At 44.8% G+C, this 24,302-nt stretch overlaps 1 protein-coding gene across 5 annotated transcripts in view; it reads right to left on the minus strand.

Moving 5' to 3' along the window:
• Window positions 1-566: 566 nt before the first annotated feature.
• Window positions 567-24,302, minus strand: part of LOC144509679 (rap1 GTPase-activating protein 1-like) — a 220,362-nt gene continuing 196,626 nt past the window's right edge. For 2 of the 5 annotated variants that reach the window (XM_078238458.1, XM_078238456.1), the window contains 6 exons: window positions 22,991-23,104; window positions 20,869-20,992; window positions 18,673-18,784; window positions 15,389-15,489; window positions 9,598-9,639; window positions 569-1,025 (listed from right to left, as the gene is read on the minus strand). In XM_078238458.1, the coding sequence (XP_078094584.1) occupies window positions 9,622-9,639; window positions 15,389-15,489; window positions 18,673-18,784; window positions 20,869-20,992; window positions 22,991-23,104 (469 nt within the window). In that variant the 3' untranslated portion in view covers window positions 569-1,025; window positions 9,598-9,621. Of the gene's footprint in view, window positions 1,026-9,597; window positions 9,640-15,388; window positions 15,490-18,672; window positions 18,785-20,868; window positions 20,993-22,990; window positions 23,105-24,302 lie in introns of all 5 variants that reach the window. The other 3 variants (XM_078238455.1, XM_078238457.1, XM_078238454.1) reach the window with 2 other exon arrangements.

Genomic DNA, 24,302 nt, shown 5'->3' on the forward strand with positions numbered 1-24,302 from the left:
AACTGTTTTAAAATTAGGGGTCACCTTAAAGGACAGAGATGAGGAGAATTATTTCTCTCCAAGGGTTGTAACTCTGCCTCAGTGGGAGAGGGGTCACAGAAATTTAACACAAAGGTAGATAGGTTTTTATTAGGTAAGGGGATCAAAGGTTATTGGGGATAGAGGGGAATGTGGAATTTGGAACTCAAACAGACCAGCCATTATCTTGTTGAATGCTGCAGTAGGCTCGAGGGGCTGAATGGCCTACTTCTGCTCTTATTTTGTATATTCATATGGACTTATCAGCCATCTCAGGACTCACTGAACCAGAGCAGAAGTAAGTCATCCGTGAACCTGAGGGAGTGCCTAAGGAGAAGATGATTCTCTGTACAACTGACTTATTTTTTGTGGAGGGTTTGAAGGAAATGCAAAACAAATATTTAGGCCAAATCATTACTTTGAGTAAGTGTCTGTTAAATCTTTATGAATGGCTGTAGCAGGAGGACCTGTCTCAGTCTCTGTCGCCTCACTATGCACATCTGGGATCCAGTGTTTGTAAAAGAAACACAACCTGTGAAACACAGTGGATGATTTGGATTGTTACATTTAAGATTTTTATTTTGCATTATTTACAAAAGCATATTTACAATTTTTCTATTCAGTGATGATATTTAGCCAGCTTTAGCAATAATCACTAAAACACAGCAACAATTCCCATAAATAGACCCAGATGCAGTGTTTTAACAGTGTGGACAGTGCTTCACTAACTTTACCTTTTGTGCTTTTAGACTATATCCAATGACAATATTAACACCAAAACACAAGAATTAGACAATCACAATGGTTTCGACACAAAACCAGTTGAAACTGAATCTCCATCAAAGTGCAATGCAGTTTGAGAATATATTTTTAAATTCCAAATAAATTCTTCATTTTTACAACCCTGGTTTCTGCTGGCTTCCTTTAGAGAGTAAGGCTTCGTCTTCATTTGTGGCAAACATTCGGTTTCTCCTCAACTCCATCAGCTTGTGTCTCTTTTGGTAATTCTATAAAATCAAAAACATGAAGATTATCCTCAGTTTTATTGATTCAAGTCGATACAAGCCCAATAATGTGGATACTGAATATGGGCTGTAAAGACTGGAGGCACATTGGAAATTTTCTTTGAAAAAAACTTCCTGATCTTTATTAGCATAATCTGTTATTCCTGAGCTTATGTTTTGGGTCTTTCTAATCTCCTCAAAGTGTTTGACTTTTTTCTAACATCAGTCTCATGGGTTCCAAACCTTTTCAGTTCTTTAAACTTAACTTGCATACTTTTTGTGTCATGTATTTATCTAACAAACCCCATTTAGTAATTGCTATTGGGCGGCACGGTGGCACAGTGGTTAGCACAGCTGCCTCACAGCGCCAGGGATCCGGGTTCAATTCTGGCCTTCGGTGACTGTGCGGAGACTACACGTTCTCCCCATGTCTGCGTGGGTTTCCTGTGCGTGGTCTGGTTTCCTCCCATAGTCCAAAGATGTGAGGTGGATTGGCAATGCTAAATTGTCCCTTAAATGTATCAGGATGTGATGGGTTACAAGGATAGGGTCTGGGTAGGATGCTGTCGGAGGGTCGGTGCAGACTCGATGGGCGGAATGACCTCCTTCTGTACTGTAGGGATTCTATGATTCTAGTATTAGCTTTCACATAGCTCCATAACATATGATTCTATTTAAAGTTTAAAATATGAGGTAACTTTATCAAACAAGGAATGAGCAGGGGTTAATAATTGGTTGGGAATCAGCAGATGGAGAGGAGGATTAAAGCGAGTGATCTCGATTGACTCCTCACTATTTCACCAGAAACAGGAACCTGGATAAAGGACAGCAAGTTGTAGATTAAGGTTTGTAAATGGCACCAAGTTGGGAGGGATATTGAGTTGACAGGAGCAAAAACAAAGTGATATAAACAGACCAAGTAAATAGTCAATAAGCGTGGCAGATGGAGTTCAAAGTGAGAAAATGTGAGTTTTCTTCTTTGCTCCGAGTTGGTGAAGATTATTTTCTGAGGGATAAGAGATTATAAATAGCGGAAGAGCAGAGGGATTTGGATGTCTGGGTAGACAGGACACAAAAACACTCCAGACAAGCATGAAATATGCATTTTGGAAGGTCCAATGCATGTATGCATAGGAATTATACAATAAATGGTAGAACCCTTCGGAGTATTGACAGGCAGAGAGATCTGGGCGTACATGTCCACCCATCACTGAAAGTGGCAACGCAGGTGGAGAAGGTAGTCAAGACGGCATACGGCATTCTTGTCTTCATTGGTCGGGGCATTGAATATAAAAATTGGCAGGTCATGCTGCAGCTGTACAGAACCTTAGTTAGGCTTCATTTGGAATATTGTGGAAAATCCTGGTCGCCACACTACCAGAAGGATGTGGGTGTTTTGGAGAGGGTACAGAAGAGGTTTACCAGGATGTTGCCTGGTCTGGAGGGTATTAGCTATGAGGAGAGGTTGGATAAACTCAGTTTGTTCTCACTGGAACGACAGAAGTTGAGGGGTGACCTGATAGAGGTTTACAAGATTATGAGTGGCATGGACAGAGTGGATAGTCAAATGCTCTTTCCTAGGATAGAAAAGTCAAGTACTAGGGGACATACGTTTAAGGTGCGTGGGGAAAAGTTTAGAGGAGATGTGTGAGGCAAGTTTTTTTTACACAGAGGGTGGTGAATGTCTGGAATGCGCTGCCCGGGGAGGTGGTGGGAGCAGGTACAATAGCAGCATTTAAGGAGCATTTAGATGAATTCATGAATAGGATGGGAATGGAAGGATACGGACTCCATAAGTGCATATGGTTTTAGTTTAGGCAAGCATCATGATTGGCGCAAGCTTGGAGGGCCGAAGGGCCTGTTCCTGTGCTGTACTGTTCTTTGTAAAGCAAATGTATAGAAACAAAAAATAATCCTAAAGGCTAACGGAATGCTGACTTTGTATTTCAGCTCCCTCGAAATAAATCAGGAGGATGTTCAATTGTACAGAGCCTTAGTTAGACCCCAGGTCAGAGAGGAGGCGATATTATCCACAGTCACCAGGAAGACACCAGTGCTTAAATAGGATTAACTTCTGAGGGTTTGTTGCCTGTATTTCCTTTAGTTTCAAAGTGTGAGGCGTGAGCTAAATCAGGGGCATAAAGTGATCAAAGCACGTGATAAGAGTGGATATAACAAAGATATTTAGTTTAAGCTAAAATGGCAGGGGGATGGGAACCTATGAACGGAGTCGGAAGAGGGGGGAAACAAGGACAAGAACAAAAGACAGAAACAGGAATAAAAAAATGAAAGGCCAGAATCAAACGGGACCCCAGTGCAAAATTATAGGAATAGGACAAAGAATGTTAAAATGACAAGCCTTAATGCTTTGTGCCTTAATGCACAGAGCAATCACAATAAAGGATGAATTATTCACGCAAATGGATATAAACGGGTATGATATAGTCAGGACTACAGAGACATGGCTGCAGGGTGACCAGGGGTGGGAACTGACCATCCAGGGGCGGTCAGTATTTCGGAAGGACAGATAAAAAGGAAAGGTCAGTGGGGTTGCATTGCTGGTTAAAGGGGAAATCAGTTGGGTAGTGTTGAGAAACACCTAGGGACAAAAGACATCAGTGGGGGTTGTATATAGGCCCCCCAAACTGTAGTGGTGGTGTTGCGGATGGCACTAAATAGGAAATTGGAGATGTATTAATGTAATCCTACTATTTAAAAAGGGAGGTGGAGAGAAAACAAGGAATCATAGACCAGCCAGCCTGACATCAGTAGTGGGGAAAATTCTAGAATCCACCATGAAAGATTTAATAGCAGAGCATTTTGAAAACAGTGGCAGGATTGGACAAAGCGAGAATGGATTTATGGAAGGGAAATCATGCTTGACAAATCTACTGGAATTCTTCAAGGATGTAATGAGTAGAGTTGATGAGAGGGAGCCAGTGGATGTGGTTTATTTGGGCTTTCAGAAAGCTTTCGACAAAAGAGATTAATGTGTAAAATTAATGTACATGGGATTAGGGGTGGGGGGCGGGAGTGCATTGAGATAGACAGAAAACTGGTTGGCAGACAGGAGACAAAGAGTAGGAATAAATGGGTCTTTATCCAAATGGCAGGCAGTGACTAGTGGAGTACCACAGGGATCAGTGCTGGGACCCCAATTATTCATAATATACATGAATGACTTTGACAAGGGAATTAAATATAGTATCTTCAAATTTGCAGATGACATGAAGGTGGGTGGGAGGGTGAGCTTGAGGAGGATGCAGAGATCCAGGGTGAGTTGGACAAGTTGAGTGATTATTGGCAGATGCCGTATAATTTAGATAAATGTGAGGTTATCCAGTTTGGCAGTAAAAACGGGAAGGCAGATTATTATCTGAATGGCTGTACTTTAGGAGAGGAGAATGTGTGACGTGACCCGGATGTCCTTGTATACCAGTCACTGAAGGTAAGCATGCAGGTGCAGCAGGTGTTGAAGGCGGCAAATGGTATGTTGGCCTTCATTGTGAGATGATTTGAGTACAGGAGCAGGGATGGTTTGCCGCAGTTATACAGGGCCTTGGTGAGGCCACGTCTGGAATATTGTGTACAGTTTTAGTCTCCACAGCTGAGGAAATATGTTCTTGCTATAGAGGGAGTACAGGATGGTTTACCAGGCTGATTCCTGGGATGGTAGAACTGATGTATGAGGAGAGATTGAGTCGGTTGGGATTATATTCGCTGGAGTTTAGAAGACTGAGGGGGAATTTCGTATAGAAACCAAACAATTCTAACATTCTAGACAAGGTAGATGCATGAAGGATGTTCCCAATGGTGGGGGTTTCCAGAACCAGGGGTCACAGTCTGAGGATACAGAGTAAACCACTTAGGACAGAGATGAGGAGAAATTTCTTCAGCCAGAGAGTGGTCAGCCTGTGGAATTCGCAACCACAGAAAGCAGTTGAGGCCAAAACATTGATTGTTTTCAAGAAGTAGTTAGATATTGCACTTGGGGCTAAAGGGATCAAAAAATATGGGGAGGAAGAGGAAACAGGTTACTGAGCTGGATAATAGGTCTTTTCCATGTTTCTATACTCTTTGTTGCGTTAACAGGAGGTAAAATCTTTAACTGTTCAGGAGGACAGTCAGGAAGGAGGTGCCTTTTCCGAAATGGCAGTGGAAATCCGGAATTCTGTTCCCAACAGGCTGTGTATGTGGGTCTGGCTGGGGGCGCTGTGGTGACAACTGACATTTTTCAGATTGGGATCAGCAAGTTTGTATTAAGAGCATTAAGTGATGTGGATCAAAGGCAGGTAAGTGGAATTGAAATGTGAATCAGGTGTGATCTGTTTGAACGAGTCTCTACAGTACAGAATAAGGAGTATTATACTCCTTGCATCACCTTGTGTACAGCACAGGTTCAAAGGGGCTGAATGGTCTTGTTCAGGTTCTTATGAATTGTCTGTTAGTTATACAGTTTTCCTAACTTCATAGCCGATAAAAAAATGTCATCTTCTATTAAAGTCAAAGCTTGACAAAAGTATAAGTAGAGTAGGTCACATTGTTCAGCAGTTCTGACCTGTCATTTTTAAGATTTTCAAACAGTCACTCAATGGCTTCTTAGATGTTTAACTTGTCCCAGGAAATTTTCCAACCGCACACTCTTGACCAGAAAAAGAGTTTTTCACAAACTGGTGAAGAGTTGACAGTTCCTCTTAGATTTGAGGAATCCGATCTCTCGGTCAAAAGACAGCTGACAGTCAAATTGAATCTGGACCAACTCCACGTCCATTTGCAAAGCAGGTGTTGGATTTGTGACTACAGACGCCATTATAGCCAAGTTCTGAACAATGTGTTGATGCAGCCTTGCCTTGTGTGAAATCTTAGTGCTAACTGGTGTGATATTGCATTACCACTGACTTTCAAAGAGGCAGACACAAAAGCAAAACTTCAGACAAAATAATAAATCATTTTTACTCCAGTGATGCTTGTCTTTGCCAATCGATACCCTGGCTATTTTCTAATAATTATTGCGGTGACTTGCTTCTTAAAATGTGAGCATCACTTACCAGAACATCTTTAGTAACAACAGGGAATACAGTGAAATCTGTAAGTGACAGACACCTCAGGGCTAGCATTTATTTGCAGCTATTCTTACTCGCAAAATGGACATTCTTTGCGTGATTAAAAATGTTGGGGGAATGGGGAATTCTTTACCCAGCATCCACAGCAGCAGGGAAACTGCTGTATCTCTGGAATCAAACTGTGCCAGTGTTCAGTCATAGAGCTATCCAATTCTCCACCACTCTGGACAGTGTGCAATGAGCTGTATGAAAACTGATCCATTCACAAACTCTGCAGCAGCTCTGCACTGATCTCTCAGTTCCTTGTGTTAATTGTCAAACGGCTTGGTGCACTGAAGTGTCTCGAGCTTATAATTAGTGAGAGTCTGTGGTTTCAGGCCATCTCGGATTTCAACATCAAAGTTATTTGGGTCTGCCAATGAGTGCTGTTTCCTTGCAAGAGTCTGTTTTTCCAGGTTTCACTGTACTAGTGGGCAGAGGGATTGAAGGTGAGCGGGCATGCAGGTGAAAGAGCGGAATAGTTAATACATGGCTGAAGCACTGGAGGTAATTGTTAGGCATGGCACTGACGTTGGAAATGCAGCGCGATTGTTCCCTGAGGGAGGTAACTGAATTATATCATCACTGTATTGCCGTCATGTTCAGACCACCCCTCCGCTCTCACTGAAAATCCTCCTTCTACACTGCCCCACAGTTACGATAACATAAGATTTTCACTGCTTTTCTCCCTCAGCCTCTGCACTGAACAACTTATTATCCCCGGTGATTTTAACCTCCGTCCTGAATCAACATGCTCTCCCCCTCAGAGTTCATTGCCCTCTTACCCTCCATAAATCTTTCCCTCCATCTGAACTGGCCAATCCAGATTCAGGGTCATTCCTGTGACTGTGTCATCTCATGTGATATTGCTAGTTCCATCACACCAGCCAGGGATAAGGTAATCTCTGATCAGTTCATCACCCACCTCCCACATACCGCACCCATACCCTACCCCTAAATCCTGTATCCGGCCCTGGAAATAACTACCTTCTATTCACTTATCCCAATTCTTTGGCCTTTGGTCCTCTATTCACCACAACATTCCTGCAACTACTGATTTGCTCCATTCCCTTCAGTCCAATGGACAAGGACCTGAGAGGATATGGTGGACAATTCATTTAATCATCTCTCACCAGATTGGAACATGTAAGGCATCCTCAGGTCCTTATTTTAAATCTTGCAGGGTCATGGGCGTCACTGGCTAGGCCAACATTTATTGCCCATCTCTAGTTGCCCTTGAGAAGGTGGTGGTGAGCTGCCTTCTTGAACTGCTGCAGTCTATGTGGTGTAGGTACGCCCACAGTGCTGCTGCTGCAATGCCAGTGTGCATCAGCGGTGGAGGGAATGAATGTTTTTTAAGATGGTGAATGGATTGCTAAACAAATGGGTTACTTTGTCCTGGCTGATATCAAGCTTCATGAGTGTTGTTGGAGCTGCACCCATCCAGGTAAGTGGAGAGTATTCCATCACTTGTACCTTTTAGATGGTGGACAGGCTTCAGGGAGTCAGGAGGTGAGTTACTCAACCACAGGACTTCCAGTTTCTGATCTGCTCTTGTAGCCACAGAATGTATATGGCTGGTCCGGTTCAGTTTTTGGTCAAAGGTTACCCCCAGGATGTTGATAATGGGAGATTCAGCAATGTTAAGTCACTGAATGTCAAGGGGTGATGGTTAGATTACCTCATTGGTGATAATCATTGTCTAGTATTTGTGTGGCGCGAATGTTACTTGCCACTTGTCAGTCCAAACCTGGATATTGTCCAGGTCTTGCTGTATTTGGACATGGACTGCTTCAGCATCTGAGTCGTCGTGAATGGTGCTGAACATTGTGCAATCATCAGTGAACATCCTCACTTCTGACCTTCTAATGGAGGGAAGATCATTGATGAAGCATCTGAAGATGATTTTTCCGAGGACACTATCCTGAGGGACTCCTGCAACAATACCCTGAGATGATTGGCCTCCAACGAACTCAACCATCTTTGTCTGTGTTAGGTATGATCAACCATTGGAGAGTTTTCAGCTTTTTGTCTCATTAATTTCTCCAGGACTATTTCTTTACGAATGCCAATATCTTTGAGCTTCTTATTCTTACTAGACTTTCATTAGATTAATTCCGGAATTTCATTTTGTGAAGTCAGTTCCAAAACAATAGTTTCAATTTGCCACTTCCATTATTATTTCCCTTGCCTCTGCCTCCAATTGGCCACATTTACTTTCACTAATCGTTTCCTATTACCGACCGATAGAGGTTTTTTAACTATCTGGTTTTGCTGTTTTAGTCTAAATTCCCTTCTTTTTACAACCATTTCTTGGTCATATTTAGTTGAATTCTAAAATCCTCCCAATCTTCAGGCTTACTACTCTTTCTGACAACATTATGAACCTATCCTAAACCATCTTTAAATTCTCCTCACAGAATCAAGAATCCGTACAGTGCAGAGGGAGGCCATTTGGCCCATCAATCTGCACCGACGCATCTCATCTAGGCCCTGTCCCCGTAACCCCACATATTTACCATTCTAATTCCCCTAACTTACACATCTTTGGACACTAAAGGGCAATTTAGCATGGCCAATCCACCTAACCCGCACGTCTCTGGACTGTGGGAGGAAACTGGAGCACCCGGAGGAAACACACGCAGACACAGGGAGAATGTGTAAACTCCACACAAACAGTCACCCAAGGTCAGATTTGAACTTAGGTCCCTGGCGCCGTGAGGCAGCAGTGCTAACTACTGTGCCACCGTGCTGTCCTTTTCTTAGACATGGTTGGACCACGGCCAGAATTCTCCTAACTCGCCCATGGCTGGGATTCTCCGGTCCTGCTGGAGTGAACGAATGTTTGGCTGAGCGCCAAATTCCTCATTCACGTTGGCAGCAGTAACGGGGCGTACGAGACTGGAGAATTCTGGCCCACATTTTGTATGGGGTTTGTACTCCTTAGGGAATATATATTTGATAAAACGCTTTGGCAACAAGTCCCTCTTTTCATCAGTGTTCAAGTTCTGTACTACCACTGAATGTATATTTGGTACAAATTATGAATTGAATCTGAATCTGTTTGCTTTGCTAATCTACGATCATATATTCTAATCTAGTTTCCCAGTGTAATTCAGCAAACTCTTGCATCGTTCAGATTTATGACCCTAGGTTTGGATTTAAGTGAAATTCACAATCTAAGAATAAAAGTTAATGAAGCGGGTGAGGGTTATAATGATGAGGCCACTCTGACTGCTTCCAGAATGTTCACTGAAAAATCTCAGTCCTCTGCCGTCTTCCGAATTTGTCATCATGCAGCTTTTAAAGTTGCCAAGGTCTAATGTATGATTGACAGACACACAGCATCACTGCTGAAGCAGACAGCACAAGGCACTCCGACAAAGGCAAGCAAATCAAATATCAACTTCCACGTGTTAGTTTATAGAGCGTCAGAATTTTAAAAACTAAACTTAATCCAGTTCCAAACTTACCTTCTTGTTAAACTGCTTCAACACTTAATTCTCCAGATCATGCTGTAAAAAAGTTACATTCAATGCATCTAATTTCCGTCTAAAGCCTTTCATTCCAATTCCTAAGATTCAAACTGATCAAACATTTGCATGATGTTAAGGGTACAACTGCTAAACGTAAGCTGCAAAGTGTCATCCCACATAAAAAGAGAGCTTCAATTTGATACATAACAGAAAGTGTTTGAATCGTAGCAGGAACTGCAAAAAGGCAAATAACTGAAATAAGGTAAAAGAGAAAAGCAGCTTTGTGGCCACTGGAATTCTAACGATTGTCCTGTATTTCAGCCACTTCTCTCCTACTTTCTTACCTTGCACTGGAACTCTGCACTTATCACCCGGACTTCCAAACTGGGCCTCCTCAGAAATGCCTGTTCTGGGAGTGCAGGATGAGTGGGGGAAGCCAAGCCATGCTCCCTTTTACGGGCACTAACTGCCATGTTCCTGCGAATTTAAAGGTACTGAAGCCACTTTGAGAAACTACGGAGATAAGTGTTTAAGATAAGTGGCTGAAGGGGCAGGTGGGTGGATGAGGGGGTGGGGCACCGAGGGGGTGGGGCACCGAGGGGGTGGGGCACCGAGGGGGTGGGGCACCGAGGGGGTGGGGCACCGAGGGGGTGGGGCACCGAGGGGGTGGGGCACCGAGGGGGTGGGGCACCGAGGGGGTGGGGCACCGAGGGGGTGGGGCACCGAGGGGGTGGGGCACCGAGGGGGTGGGGCACCGAGGGGGTGGGGCACCGAGGGGGTGGGGCACCGAGGGGGTGGGGCACCGAGGGGGTGGGGCACCGAGGGGGTGGGGCACCGAGGGGGTGGGGCACCGAGGGGGTGGGGCACCGAGGGGGTGGGGCACCGAGGGGGTGGGGCACCGAGGGGGTGGGGCACCGAGGGGGTGGGGCACTGAGGGGGTGGGGCACCGAGGGGGTGGGGCACCGAGGGGGTGGGGCACCGAGGGGGTGGGGCACCGAGGGGGTGGGGCACCGAGGGGGTGGGGCACCGAGGGGGTGGGGTACCGAGGGGGTGGGGCACCGAGGGGGTGGGGCACCGAGGGGGTGGGGCACCGAGGGGGTGGGGCACCGAGGGGGTGGGGCGGAGTTGATCAAGATAGTTGGACGTGTCTGATCAAGATAGATGGATGTGTCAGAGGGGTAGTCAAGTCTGGAAGGTCAGTTCGGGGTAGTGGAGGTAATGTCGGAGGTTAGTCAGGTGGTTGGGGGTAGTGGGGCATCAGAGGGATACCTGGATGGGGGAGTAGTCAGTGGTGGGGGCTGGGGGGGGGTCCAATGGGGAGTCCATAAGTCAGTAGTATAGTTACCCAGGGGTAGAACTGGTTTTAATCTTTCTAAGTTTTCCTGGGTAAATCATTCTGTTCAGTGAGTGAGAACCATCTGAAATCTTTGACTCTAACTCAGAATCACCCAACAGAAGTCCAAATATCCCAGGCACTTGCCTTGTAGTCAGTGCATGGGGACTTCCGAATGGCCCTCAATTCATCTTGGGGGTTACCTCCAGGGTATGGCCATGTAGAGACCAGGAGCTCCTGGGCCATTGTGTGTGTTTAAAATCACTATGAGTTTACTTTCCATTTCTCACAAGAGTGCCCTTTCTTTGTTAATGTATTTGCATTTATCCTTTCATTCTGCGATTCTGCTTCCTGCCTCATGCAACACAAAACAAAATGACTGATTAAAAATTCTTTAATGTTCTTTATCTGCACTGCATTGAGCCTCTCCAATTATATGTTCCCCTTTTACCAATGAGTCTCTGGTTTTCTTAGTGTCGATGTGCCTCGAATACTATTTTTCTGTGCTCTATTCCTTGACTTTGACTTGCCTCATTTCTCTTCCGATTATCTTTAGTTCCACCCATTACAGCAACCTTTCTTACTCCAACAATGTTGGACCAAAGCAACATCCCATCACTCTTTTTAAACTTGGCCAACTGCTATATGCACTGTCTATTCCCCACCACACCAGGACCAGATTTACTAGGATGCTACCAGGACTTGGTGGTTTGAGTTATAAGGAGAGGCTGGATAGACTGGGACTTTTTTCTCTGGAGCTAGGAGGCTGAGGGATAATCTTATAGAGGTCTATAAAATAATGAGGGGCATAGATCAGTTAGATAGTCAATATCTTTTCCCAAAGGTTGGGGAGTCTAAAACTAGAGGGCACAGGTTTAAGGTGAGAAGGGAGAGATATAAAAGTGTCCAGAGGGGCAATTTGTTCACACAGAGGGTGGTGAGTGTCTGGAACAAGCTGCCAGAGGTAGTAGTAGAGGTGGGTGCAATTTTGTCTTTTAAAAAGCATTTAGATATTTACATAGGTAAGATGGGTATAGAGGGATATGGGCCAAGCACAGGCAATTGGGACTAGCTTAGTCATTTAAAAAAAAAGGGTGGCATGGACAAGTTGGGCCGAAGGGCCTGTTTCCATGCTGTAAATCTTTATGACACTGAAACACTCCTCCCAATTCAGCTTCATGCTGTATTGACTTGTGATGAACTGGAGTTGATGAGAATGGCATTATTTAAAATCAGTGGATTTGACTACAGGGATGGGTGGTGAGTGAGTACAAACAAGACTCAGAAATCCCGAGGACTCCTTTATCTGAGTTTCAAAGGGCTGGAAGAATATCATCTTCTCATCATTGGAAATGTTGCTCCAGTCAAAATCATACAGAGGAATGAAATCTACCTGCTAACTTCCTGTTTGTGAGGAAACAACACCCAAAGTAAAAGTTTATTTATTAGTGTCACAAGTAAGGCTTACATTAACACTGCAATGAAGTTACTGTGAAATTCCCCAAATCGCCACAGTCCGGCGCCTGCTCGGGTCAATGCACCTAACCAGTAGGTCTTTCAGACTGTGGGAGGAAACCGGAGCAACCGGAGGAAACCCACACAGACATGGGGAGAACATGCAAACTCCACACAAACAGTGACCCAAGCCAGGAATTGAACCCGGGTCCCTGGCACTGTGAGGCAGCAGTGCTAACCACTGTACTACCATGCAGCCCTAGTCTGCCATAGATAGCTGACTTTATTCCAAAATTCCACTGCTAGCTCCATCACTTTGGAGGACCCTCCAAAGCCCTGCTTCCCTTCACTTCCTTCCCATCCCAAGGATGATGGTCATTGGTTAATGATTAATAAGTGCAGGTTTGAGCCTTCACTAATGATGGAACTCCGCACAAGCAGCAACTCACCACAAAACATATCCCTAAACCCATTGCCACAGCATTGGCCAGAATTGGTAAGAAGCTGTGTGAATGCAGTCCTCCTTAGTCTTGTTGCAAAAACCTCTTTAGGCAGGTTCTCAGATTCTTTGGACGCATCGATGGCACAGTGGCCTCATAGTATTGGCATCAACGTGGGGCTGCCACCATGTTATGTTCTTTGGTTAATGCATCATCAGAACGTCACTATCATATACTACACACAATATACAACTCTGCACCATTTCCCACTACAACCTCCCTGCTATCCTGCAGCTCAAAATGATTTGAGAAACATTACTGTTCACATCAACTGTCAGTGCCATCAGCATTGGCCAGTTTGTAGCCTGGGAAGTTCCATCAACAGTTTGCAGTTGTGCTACTGGTGTCAATCTGTTAATGCTTCAGAATGAATTTTAATTATTGTTTTTAAACATCATTCCACACATACAGAATGTCTCAATTACACATAACCTGCTAATACAAGTCATTGGGAATTCTGATAATCAGAATGTGTATTCCAACGTTTTATATCAGGCGTGTATGGACAGATCGGACCAAACGTGAGCTAACAAAGAAACTGTAAAACATGCAGCATTTAGCTAAATCCATACACTCTAATATCAAACATTGAGACTGGTCAGAATGGCCGGGTTACAACTAAGATTCTTTGTCAATGATAGCGGATTGTTTTCTCACAGGCTCAAGAGTAGCAACCTTTCTTTATTTCAATTTAAAAAAGATGTGTAAGGGGCAAGTTTTCCCACACGGAGGGTGGTGAATGCCTGGAACGCGCTGCCGGAGGAGGTGGTGGAAGCAGATTCTACAACAACATTCAAGAGGCATCTGGATAGATACAGGAATAAGCAGGGAATAGAGAGATATGGACAAGAAAATATTAGATTCAAGAGGCATCTGTGTGGGCACAGACTTGGTGGGCCGAAGGGCCTGTTCCTCTGCTGTACTGTTCTTTGTTCTTTTCAATCCCTGGGGACAATTCTTAAGCTTGCACGGGTTTGAAAGGACAAGTGCAAGATAACGTCATCAACGTGAAACGTGACAAAGTGACATTATTCCTGGTGGAAATGAACAATAAACACCTCACTGCTGTGTTCGATTCTTTGGCCTGGTCAGTGACAGTGTAGGTGGATTAAAATGATCAGATATAATCCCTCGATTACACTTTAGAACGTGACTAAAATGTTGAATTCCTACATGAGCATACAGTACAGTATGCTGTACACTACAGTATGCTGTACAATACAGTATGCTGTACACTACAGTATGCTGTACACTACAGTATACACTACACTAATGCAGTGTGGAATACATAACAAAAGAACTTATGCCCATTTACCCCTCATTTAATGAAATGCCAATCTGTTCTTCAGTAATCGGAGTTTCCAGATTTCCCTGTGCTCTGACACCTTTACTATTTCACAGGAACAATCAAGGTTTGTTTGCTGATTCTATTTTTATTATTAAATACATCTTCTGTGTCTGTGTATATTGTATTGCACGCATGTGTGCATGTACGAGTGTGTACGTGAAGGGATCATGAATGCAAATCTTAAAAATGAGCCTCTCCAGTACACAGCTGGTGAATGTTATCTCCACTGTGTACCTGAGCCTTACCAAGTGGAAGATTCTGGGTGTGTTTACTGGCTTGTGTCAGGCTAACGTAAAGCTATTGCTATTGTTGTGGTGGGATGGTTTTCTAGAATCCACTATCACAATACAAACAGATTGGGGGTTCCAGGGAAACAGTTGCCAAGGTAACGGAGCCTCTTCGATTTGAAACTGTTGGTAATCGCGAGGCACAGATCAAAAGCAAAACACAGTGGAGCCTCTCTCCACAGGCGCTGCCTGGCCTGCTGAGCATTTCAGTTTTTATTACAGGAGGAGGCCATTTGGCCCATTGTTCCTATGTCTGCCCTTTGAAAGAACTAACCAATTAATGCCACTCCTCTCCTCTCTTCCTGTAGCCAGGCAACTGTTTCCTTACAATGTGCAATGTAAGTGGAACATTCCATTCCTGATAACTAAAAGTTTCTTGATTTGTGCCTTTTTCTCTCTCTTCACCAGTGGGGAAGGTGTGTGCGTTAAAGGATTGATAAACTCGGCACTCAATTTTTCAGGGAATTCTGACCCCTCTATTTCTGGGGAGCACATCAACTCGGAGGAGAACTCCTGAAAATCCCAGGAGCGTGGAGGTATCATATTTTTTATTCAATCTTTTGCCCGACAGCTAAGCTGGCAGATAAAATAACATTGGGTTTGTCGACTATAAAGTCACTATCTCACTAAAGATTTTAGCACACAAAGGAAATGAATCATTGTAGCATTTTGCTATTACTAAAATCAAGTTAAAGCCTAGACTGAAGATCAATGTTGAATAGAACAAAATTGACACCAAACAACACAAGTTAGCAGCTAAGAACCCAACATTCGTACAAGGATAGAGTCACAAAGTTGGTGAAAGAAAATCAGAGGATTAAATTAAAGCACACCAGGAATGCTAATATCCGCAGCACTTCCTTACCTGACTGAGTTTCTGCTGCTCAGGTCTCTCGAGTTTAATTTTGATCTCTGGTCGTGGTAAGTCACCAGCTTTGTTAACATCTAGGGGCGGACGTGGACCACCTACACATCAGAAAATTGGCGAGAGTTTAGTGTGCAAGAGAGAATGCACAGGAAAAGAACAAAATGCTAGCAAGCTGAAAACCTATTTAAGCCCCAAGGTTGTTTAAGGTGTTCTGAAACTTGACTCTGTGGTTAATGTTTGAAGCTCAGGCAGCTTGGAGACGAAGCATCATTCTCACTAAGAAATAATGCCTACAAAAACACTCCTTCAGTATAAGGTTTTTTTTTAACTAAGCCGTGAGCATCTGTAGTTTTCTGTGTTATTTCATAGCTGTTTACCAGAGGGTGCTCTGTTGAGAACAGTCGAGAAAATGAATAGTCTAAAACAACCAGGAAACCAGGAGAGATTCCGGGTCACAATGATGGAAAGAATATTGGAGCCTCTACCATCACTATCCATTGTTCCAGATTATAGCATGCATGGAAAAGTGCATGAGGCAACTTGGACTCCTTGGAATCCGGTTGGTTGGATGGCTGGTTTGGATCAGATTGGTGCCAACAGCATAGGGTTCGATCCCTGTTCAGGCTGGGTTCAGGAGCTGCCTCCTTACCCTATTCATGGTGAAGATCGTGATGCCGTGGGCAGCAACTGCCTTCAGGCAAAGAACTCAAGGAGAAAGAAGTGGAAACAGCCAGGGTGGAAAGTCTCATCTCTGTCAGCTGTTGAGTTCCTACCCGAGGTGGGTTTGGACTTCATCGATCTGCCTCCTAAAGGGCGTGTACATACAGGAATCAATTGCCCTGAGTTGGCAGGCTTGTTCAGCAGCCAAAGAAAGCTGGTGTGAGAATCCCACACTGATGTTCAATTCAGGAATTATTGGGAAGAACAGAAGGAGCTTCATGTTGCCCAACCCTTTACAACAACCTGCTGCTGATCATGGTCACTCCTCGGCCAATCACATCAAACCCACCATCCCAAGCCACCTGCCCCACAATTTGCTGACCCATCCCCTTCTGGCCCACAACCTCTCTCTGCCCCCGCCCTCCCCTCCCTTTCCCAGTCTGATATGCCCTGTGCGCCCATGATCTCTCCTGAATACCACTCAGCACAGCTCTGCCACCCGATGGCTAGTTTCCCTATCTGGCTAGTGACCTGTCAATCTGGCTGGATGCAGAGAAGGAAACAGAGTTTTGAAATGATAATGGGATCCTCCCTTTAACATTGGCGTGACTTCTGCACCCCCAGGGATCTAGAAGACTTCCCCACTCCCTACACCCTCACCCCTTCAGTTCACCGCCATATTGTAACCAAAATTCCCCAAGGGATTGGGCTGAGAATTTACCAAACCTTTATCCAACCGGAATGCTTCCTCCGCCCTGAGATTCCCACATCAGCCCTCTTGAATTCCCCTCTGAATGAGCTGCCAATCGGGGCAGTTTTGTTCTGTAAGAACGTGCCCATTAGGAACCAGATTGATTGCGAGCCAATTGGCAACTGCTGCCCAAATTCCACTGATTAGGCTCGAGGCCCAGATACGCATGAGCCTCGGGCCTGTCTTGTGTTCTGAACGTGCCACCTACTTAGAGCCTGAAAACTGCCTTAATCCAATTTCTCGTCCAAAGTTTTCTTTACAATTAATTCTATTTACAAAGAAAATCATGAATGCAAATTCTGGAAAAGAGGGACTCAGAAAATGTCAGACATTGGAACAGACTTGAAATTTCAGCAGTCCATTTATTGGACAAGAGAACTGAAAAAAAGAGGACATGGAACAGATAAGTTGAGAAATGCTGTTGAATAAATGTAAAGGTTTATTCCTAGATTTTAAAATACTTTAATGAAATGGAAAGGAATGGAAAGTGCTTTAGGTCATCTCAGTCTGATATTGTAAATGTTAACAGGGTAACTGCCAATGAAAGGAATGTGAATGACATTATTATGGGTGGGATTTTATGGCCTCGTTCAGGCAAGAGTGGAAATTCCCGCCTGAGGCCAACGGAGATTTTTGTTCTCTGACCCTCGCTCGCACTGATTCCGTAGCAGGCAAGGTGGTAGAATTCCGACCCATGTGGTCGATTGATGTACTTTTATTTAATTCATTGAAGGGGTTGAGTTTCATTGGCTAGGCCAGTATTTATTGCCTAGGTGAACTGTCTTCCTGAATCACAGCAGTCCTTGTGGTGTAGGTACACCCACCATGCTGTTAGCAAGCCAGTTCCAGGATTTTGACCCAGCGACAGTGAAGGAATGATGATATATTTCAGGATGCTGAGTGGCTTGAAGGGGAACTTCCCGGTGGTGATGTTCACAGGTACCTGCTGCCCTTATCCTTCTCTCCAATAGTGGCCATAAGGAACTTTGCTGAATTAATAGAATTATAGAATAAGACAATTCCTACAGTGCAGAAGAGGTCATTCAGCCCATCAATTCTGGATTGACTCTGTGACCGAGTATCTTACCCAGGCCCTCTCCTCCGCCCTATCCCTGTAACTCCACGCATTTTCCATGGCTAATTCACCTAACCTACACATCTTGGGACACTAAGGGGCAATTTAGAATGCCAATCCGCCCAATATGTGCATCTTTTGACTGTGGGAGGAACCCGGAGCACCCAGAGGAAACAAACGCAGACACAGGGAGAATGGGCAAACTCCACACAGTCACCCAAAGCCGGGATTGAACCCAGGTCCCTGGCGCTGTGGGGCAGCAGTGCTAACCATTGTACCACCATGCCGCCCTGTTCCTGCAGTGCACATTGTAGATGGTACACATGGCTGCCAATATGCACTGGCAGTGGAGGGAGTGAATGGTTGTGCAAGGGGTGCCAATCAAGCGGGGCTGCTTTGTCTTGGATGGTGTCGAGCTTCTTGAGTGTTGTTGGAGCTACACCCACCCATGCAAGTGGAGTGTGTTCCATCACACTCCTGACTTGTGCCTTGTAGATGGTGGATAGGCTTTGGGGAGTCAGGAGGTGAGTTACTTGCCGCACAATTCCCAGCCTCTAATGTCTTGTAAACACAGTATTTATATGGCTGTCCAGTTCAGCGACTGGTCAATGGTGACCCCCAGGATATTGATTGTGGGGGATTCAGCGATAGTAATACCATTGAATATTAAGGAGGCGATAGTTAGATTCTCTCTTGTTGGGAATGGTCATTGCTGAGCACTTGTGTTGTGGCGAATGCTATTTGACACTTGTCAGCCCAAGCTGCTTATATAAACGTACACCTGTTCAAACATACCTGTAGAGCTTCCTGCACTCAGTGCACTGGTAGCACTCACACTATCATCCAGCCATGTGCTGTAGGTGAAGGAATCCCTCTTATGAGGTGTACCCACAGAAGAAAGGCTGTCCTGGTGACATAAACAAAGATCAGACATCGATCTGTAGACAGGCAATTCAAATCCAAATCTGGGGGGGGCGGAAACTGAGAAAAAAGGTGAACCATATGTAGACAGAAATGCAAATCTGCTTAAAACGATAGGATCCCTTAAGAGTGTTCATGTGGGGAATGTGAAATGCAATGGAGTTTAGGGAAAGTTTCTTATCCTGCTCTCTTCAACCAACTCAACTCAGGAGTTTGGACAGATTTCAGCTGCAGTTTTTAGTCAGTTTAATAAAATCCCACTGATCCAATTAGCACCTGGGAAAGTCCATGAACATTCCCATCCCGACTTAATCAGGAGGGGGGAGGGGAGGGCTCCCACCCTCCCACCCACCCTCCCACCCAATCAAATACCTCCCTCGCCTTCAAACTCACTCCTCGGAAAGCAATAAATTCCATCCATAGTGTCGGTGCATCATTACAGCCCACTGGCCCCCTGAAGCCATCCACACAGCCCACTGGCCCCCTGAAGCCATCCACACAGCCCACTGGCACAGTGAGGCCATCCACACAGCCCACTGGCACAGTGAGGCCATCCACACAGCCCACTGGCACAGTGAGGCCATCCACACAGCCCACTGGCACAGTGAGGCCATCCACACAGCCCACTGGCACAGTGAGGCCATCCACACAGCCCACTGGCACAGTGAGGCCATCCACACAGCCCACTGGCACAGTGAGGCCATCCACACAGCCCACTGGCACAGTGAGGCCATCCACACAGCCCACTGGCACAGTGAGGCCATCCACACAGCCCACTGGCACAGTGAGGCCATCCACACAGCCCACTGGCACAGTGAGGCCATCCACACAGCCCACTGGCACAGTGAGGCCATCCACACAGCCCACTGGCACAGTGAGGCCATCCACACAGCCCACTAGCACAGTGAGGCCATTCACACAGCCCACTGGCTCCCTGAAACCATCCACACAGCCCACTGGCTCCCTGAGGCCATTCACACAGTGTCCGTCCTGCTATTTGCTTTTCCAGGCTTTACGCTGGAGGTGAAAATGATGAGTTCAGCTTCTAGCAACTCACAAACTGCCAAAAGTGCTGTCAAACTCCACAGCTGACAGGTACAGACTTCACCTGTTAACAAATGCTGCAACTCACACAATTACCAATGATTGGGAAAACTTTGCCCTTTAAACAAAAATCTTCATGGAAATAAGATGACCCTGAATTCAGCTGGATTTGTGTGTGAGAAATTGCTGTGCGACTGACCAATACACCAAAGAGATCTCTCAAAAACAATCACAGTGAAAAAGAATTGTCATTAACTCCCGCACAGTTTCACTGGCAATTGCTGCTTTTGAAATGTTGCCAGAAACCCAGATGAGGAAGTGACACTGACCAAGGTTTTTACATTAGGAATTGAAATTCAGCTTGCAGACGATGTTAAGCAGGTTCTCAATGTCTCAGAGAGAGATGTAATGTTATATCTGAACTGTGCAGGCCAGGAGGATGCTGGGATACATGGCTAGTTTGTGCTGGAGTTAGCTGTTCTCTGTACAGGCAGTTTAGAGTCCTTAGCCCAAAGAGACAAACCAATGTCCCAATTCCGGATCCCCATCAGTGAATACTGCTGAGAAATGCCTAATTCTGGCTGTCAGATGGGACAATCATGAGGTCGATTGTGAAGGCCTCACAGGAGCCTAACATCCACTACACTAACACACAGAGAATGATCCTCTGTGAAAAAGAGAGAAGTCCGGGGAAACTCCAGGGAAATTCTGTCTCAGTACAAAGCTCCCGAAATAGGGTCTTTTGAGAGACTCCTGGGTGAATACATGGGACTTAACAGGATGGAGGGTTATAGGTCGGCCTAAAAGGTAGGGATATGTTCGGCACAACTTGTGGGGCCAAAGGGCCTGTTTTGTGCTGTAGTTTTTCTATGTTTCTATGAAAGGGGGAATGAATTGGAGGAAAACTCAAACTGAACAAATGCCAGTGAACAGTAGCTGGAGAGTGACAATTCAAGCTTAACTGTAGATCTGCACCAATGATTGGGTTAATAAACAACCTCAGCATAATGCAGTGTATTCAGTTACCATTCCCGTGTCGTAGTCTTCAAGAACTTCATTCTCCTCCACAACACTGGCAAAGCTGCTGGCATTTGAAGATGATCGTGAGAGATCCTGACCCTCATTTGAAGCTTTCTGATTTATTATCACCCTGTAAATGGAGAAAATATATATTTCTCTATGGTGACTCGTCACCTTCTAGAACAAAGAGTAGATTATTTTTCCACATTGTGTATTAAACTAAAACCCATTTTACTGCAGATTCCATTTCTGATAAAAAAGTTAAAGTTTAGAGTTTCCATTTCACTGTCCCTGTACCATTAGAGAGAGTTCTGCTAAGTATTCATAATGTTCACATGCATCACATCTGTCACACTGACATGACATGGTCATGAATAAGAAAGCCCAGTAATGTTTCAGCTCATTGGCACGGACCTCCCACTGGGCTAGAACTTACAGTACGATTTAGAACAGCGAATGCAATGCCAAATGTGGTCATAGAATCTACGGTGCAGAAGGAGGCCATTTGGCCCATCGAGCCTGCACCGACAACAATCCCACCCAGGTCCTATCCCTGTAACCCTACATATTTACCCTCCTAGTCCCCCTGACATTAAGGGGCAATTTATCATGGCCAATCAACTTAACCTGCACATCTTTGGACTGTGGGAGGAAACCCGGAGCACCGGAGGAAACCCACGCAGACATGGGGAGAGTGTGCAGACTCCACACAGACGAGACCGGAATGGAACCTGGGACACTGGCTCTGTGAGGCAGCAGTGCTAACCTCTGAGTCACCGTGCCACCCTGAAAACAAAATAACGAGAGAGGGAAAGAAAGTTGGGACTGAGAGAAAATGAAAAGGGGACGGAAAGATAAAGAGAAATGTGTAACAGTAAAAAGTTGAACAAATGAGACCCTACATTTGTATTAGTTAATTCTCAGTGTCAAATGGGTTGATTGGCAGTAATTAATGATCATCAGGCCAGTGGAAAAGAACTTGGACTGAAATGGACAGGCACTAACTTCCGGTGGCAAGTTTAGTTCATGTCTAGTGCAAAAATTCAAGAACTTCACACAATTCAACATTAAGAATATGTTTAAGGTTTATTAATTAGTATCACAGGTAGGCTTACATTAACACTGCAATGAAGTTACTGTGAAAATCCCCTAGCCGCCACACTCTGGCGCCTGTTCGGGTACACTGAGGGAGAATTTAGCATGGCCAATCCACCTAATCAGCACCTCTTTCGGACTGTGGGAGGAAACCAGAGCACAGTAAGTCAGAATGAGATGGTGTTTGCAAGAAGCTAATAGTGGAACAAAGTAGCTACCCTGACTTGAAGTTAATGTTCAATTTACATCTAAATAATAGTGAGCCCAATCAGCCTTATTATTTATTTGATAGAAAATTCTAAGTGTATTTCAACAGAACATAAACCAGGCTGAGAGTTCCAGCCAGAAGAATTGGGTGATTTGATTTTTGCTTTGCTGCAGTTGCGACAGGATAACGCTTGCATGGGCCAACGATGGGAGAACTGTGAGCCAGAGGAAACGGCCCATGTTCCAATGACAGCACAGCTCAAAGAACAGCCAAATGTGCCACTTTGACATGGCTCTAGGATCAGTAGCACAGGGGGAAATCCCAAAGTGGGGCTCATACTGCCGCCTGAGGAAGGAGATTAGAGACTTTTCCAAATATAAAGCAGCAACGTATAAATAAACTAGATATTTTTATAATACAATTCAGTCTTTGGCATTCTGTTTACCTGTAAATCTAGAATGACGGTATAAACCTGCTGTGAAGTTGTATATGAAACGCACTTCAAAGCAATATAGACCTTTGCTTCCGACCAGCTTTATTTCAGTATTCTTCTTCAGCTGCCGGAGGGAGTGGTTGAGGCAGCGACATTGAGAACATTTAAAAGGCATTTGGACAGATACATGGATAGGAAAGGTTTAGAGGGACATCGGCCAAATGCAGCTTAGATGGGCATTTTGGTCGGCATGGATCAGTTTGGGCCAAAGGGCCTGTCTCCGTGCTGTAGATTCTATGATTCCTCTATGAGAATATTGAGATTCTGTCAAAGTCAAGAAGATTCTTTGATTATTTACCAAATCAGGAAGAGCCCGGATAACGTGAACACACCTGTTCTTAGTTGTGGGAATCTCTGGAGAGCTCTGATTGGACGAGTTCTCAGACTTTGGCTCCTGCGATACATGGCCGCTATCTGGGGTTTTCTGGGTACTTGACGTACTCTCTCTGCGGAAATCAAAGAACACAAAGACCTGAATATTCAAAAGTAAATTTACTACAAGAGTACATTTCAACAACTCTATTTTTAAAATTTTATTTGACACTGTCAAAGACCAATCTAAAATGTGCAGAGTGACGGGATGCGTTTGCATCTGTAGCTGGAACATCGTTTCCCATCTTACAGCTCAAAAGTGGATGCGAAGAACACAAAATAGAATTGTAGAATTTTACAGCAGGGGAGGCCATTCATCCAGTCATGTCTGTGCTGGCTCTCTGAAGGAGCTTTCCTCCGTCCTTTCCTCCTGTCCTTTCCCCAGCTCCTCTGCATTTTCACATTAGCAGAGTTGTTGTGATGGGAGACTTTAATTTCCCAAACATAGATTGGAATATCCCTAGGGTAAGGGTATTGGATGGGGATGAGTTCATTAGGTGTGTTCAGGAGGGTTTCCTAACACAGCATGTGGACAAGCCTACAAGAGGAGAGGCTGTACTTGATCTGATATTGACCAATGAACCTGGACAGGTGTCAGATCTCTCAGTGGGAGAGCATCTTGGGGATAGCGATCATAACTCTATCTCCTTTATGCTTGCATTGGAAAAAGAGAGGATCAGGCAAGCTAGGAAAGCGTTTAGATGGAGTAAGGGGAAATATGAAGATAAGGCAGCAAATTAGAGGAGTAAATTGGAAGGAGGTATTCTCGGGGAAATGTACTGAAGAGAGGTGGCAGTTTTTCAAGGAATGTCTGTCTAGAGTTCTACAGGACAACGTTCCGAGCAGACAGGGAGGTAGGTTAAAGGAACCGTGGTGCACGAAAGCTGTGCGGGACCTAGTCAAGAAGAAAAGGAAAGCATACAAAAAGTTCAGAGAGCTTGGCGAAGATAGGGATCTAGATGAGTATATGGCTTGTAGGAAGGGACTAAAGAAGGAAATTAGGAGAGCCAGAAGGGGTCACAAGAAGGCCTTAGCAGGTAGGATTAAGGAAAACCCTAAGGCGTTCTATAAATATGTGAAGAGTAAAAGGATGAGACGTGAAGGAATAGGGCCTATAAAAGGTGAAGGCGGGAAAATCTGTACGGAACCAGTAGAAATGGCAGAGGTGCTTAATGAGTATTTTGCCTCAGTTTTCACAGAGGAGAAGGACTTGGGTGGATGTACTGCGGGCTTGCAGTAGACTGAAAAGATTGAGTATGTGGACTTTAACAA

Source organism: Mustelus asterias, chromosome 22 (assembly GCF_964213995.1).
Source record: "Mustelus asterias chromosome 22, sMusAst1.hap1.1, whole genome shotgun sequence".
Lineage (NCBI taxonomy): Eukaryota > Metazoa > Chordata > Chondrichthyes > Carcharhiniformes > Triakidae > Mustelus > Mustelus asterias.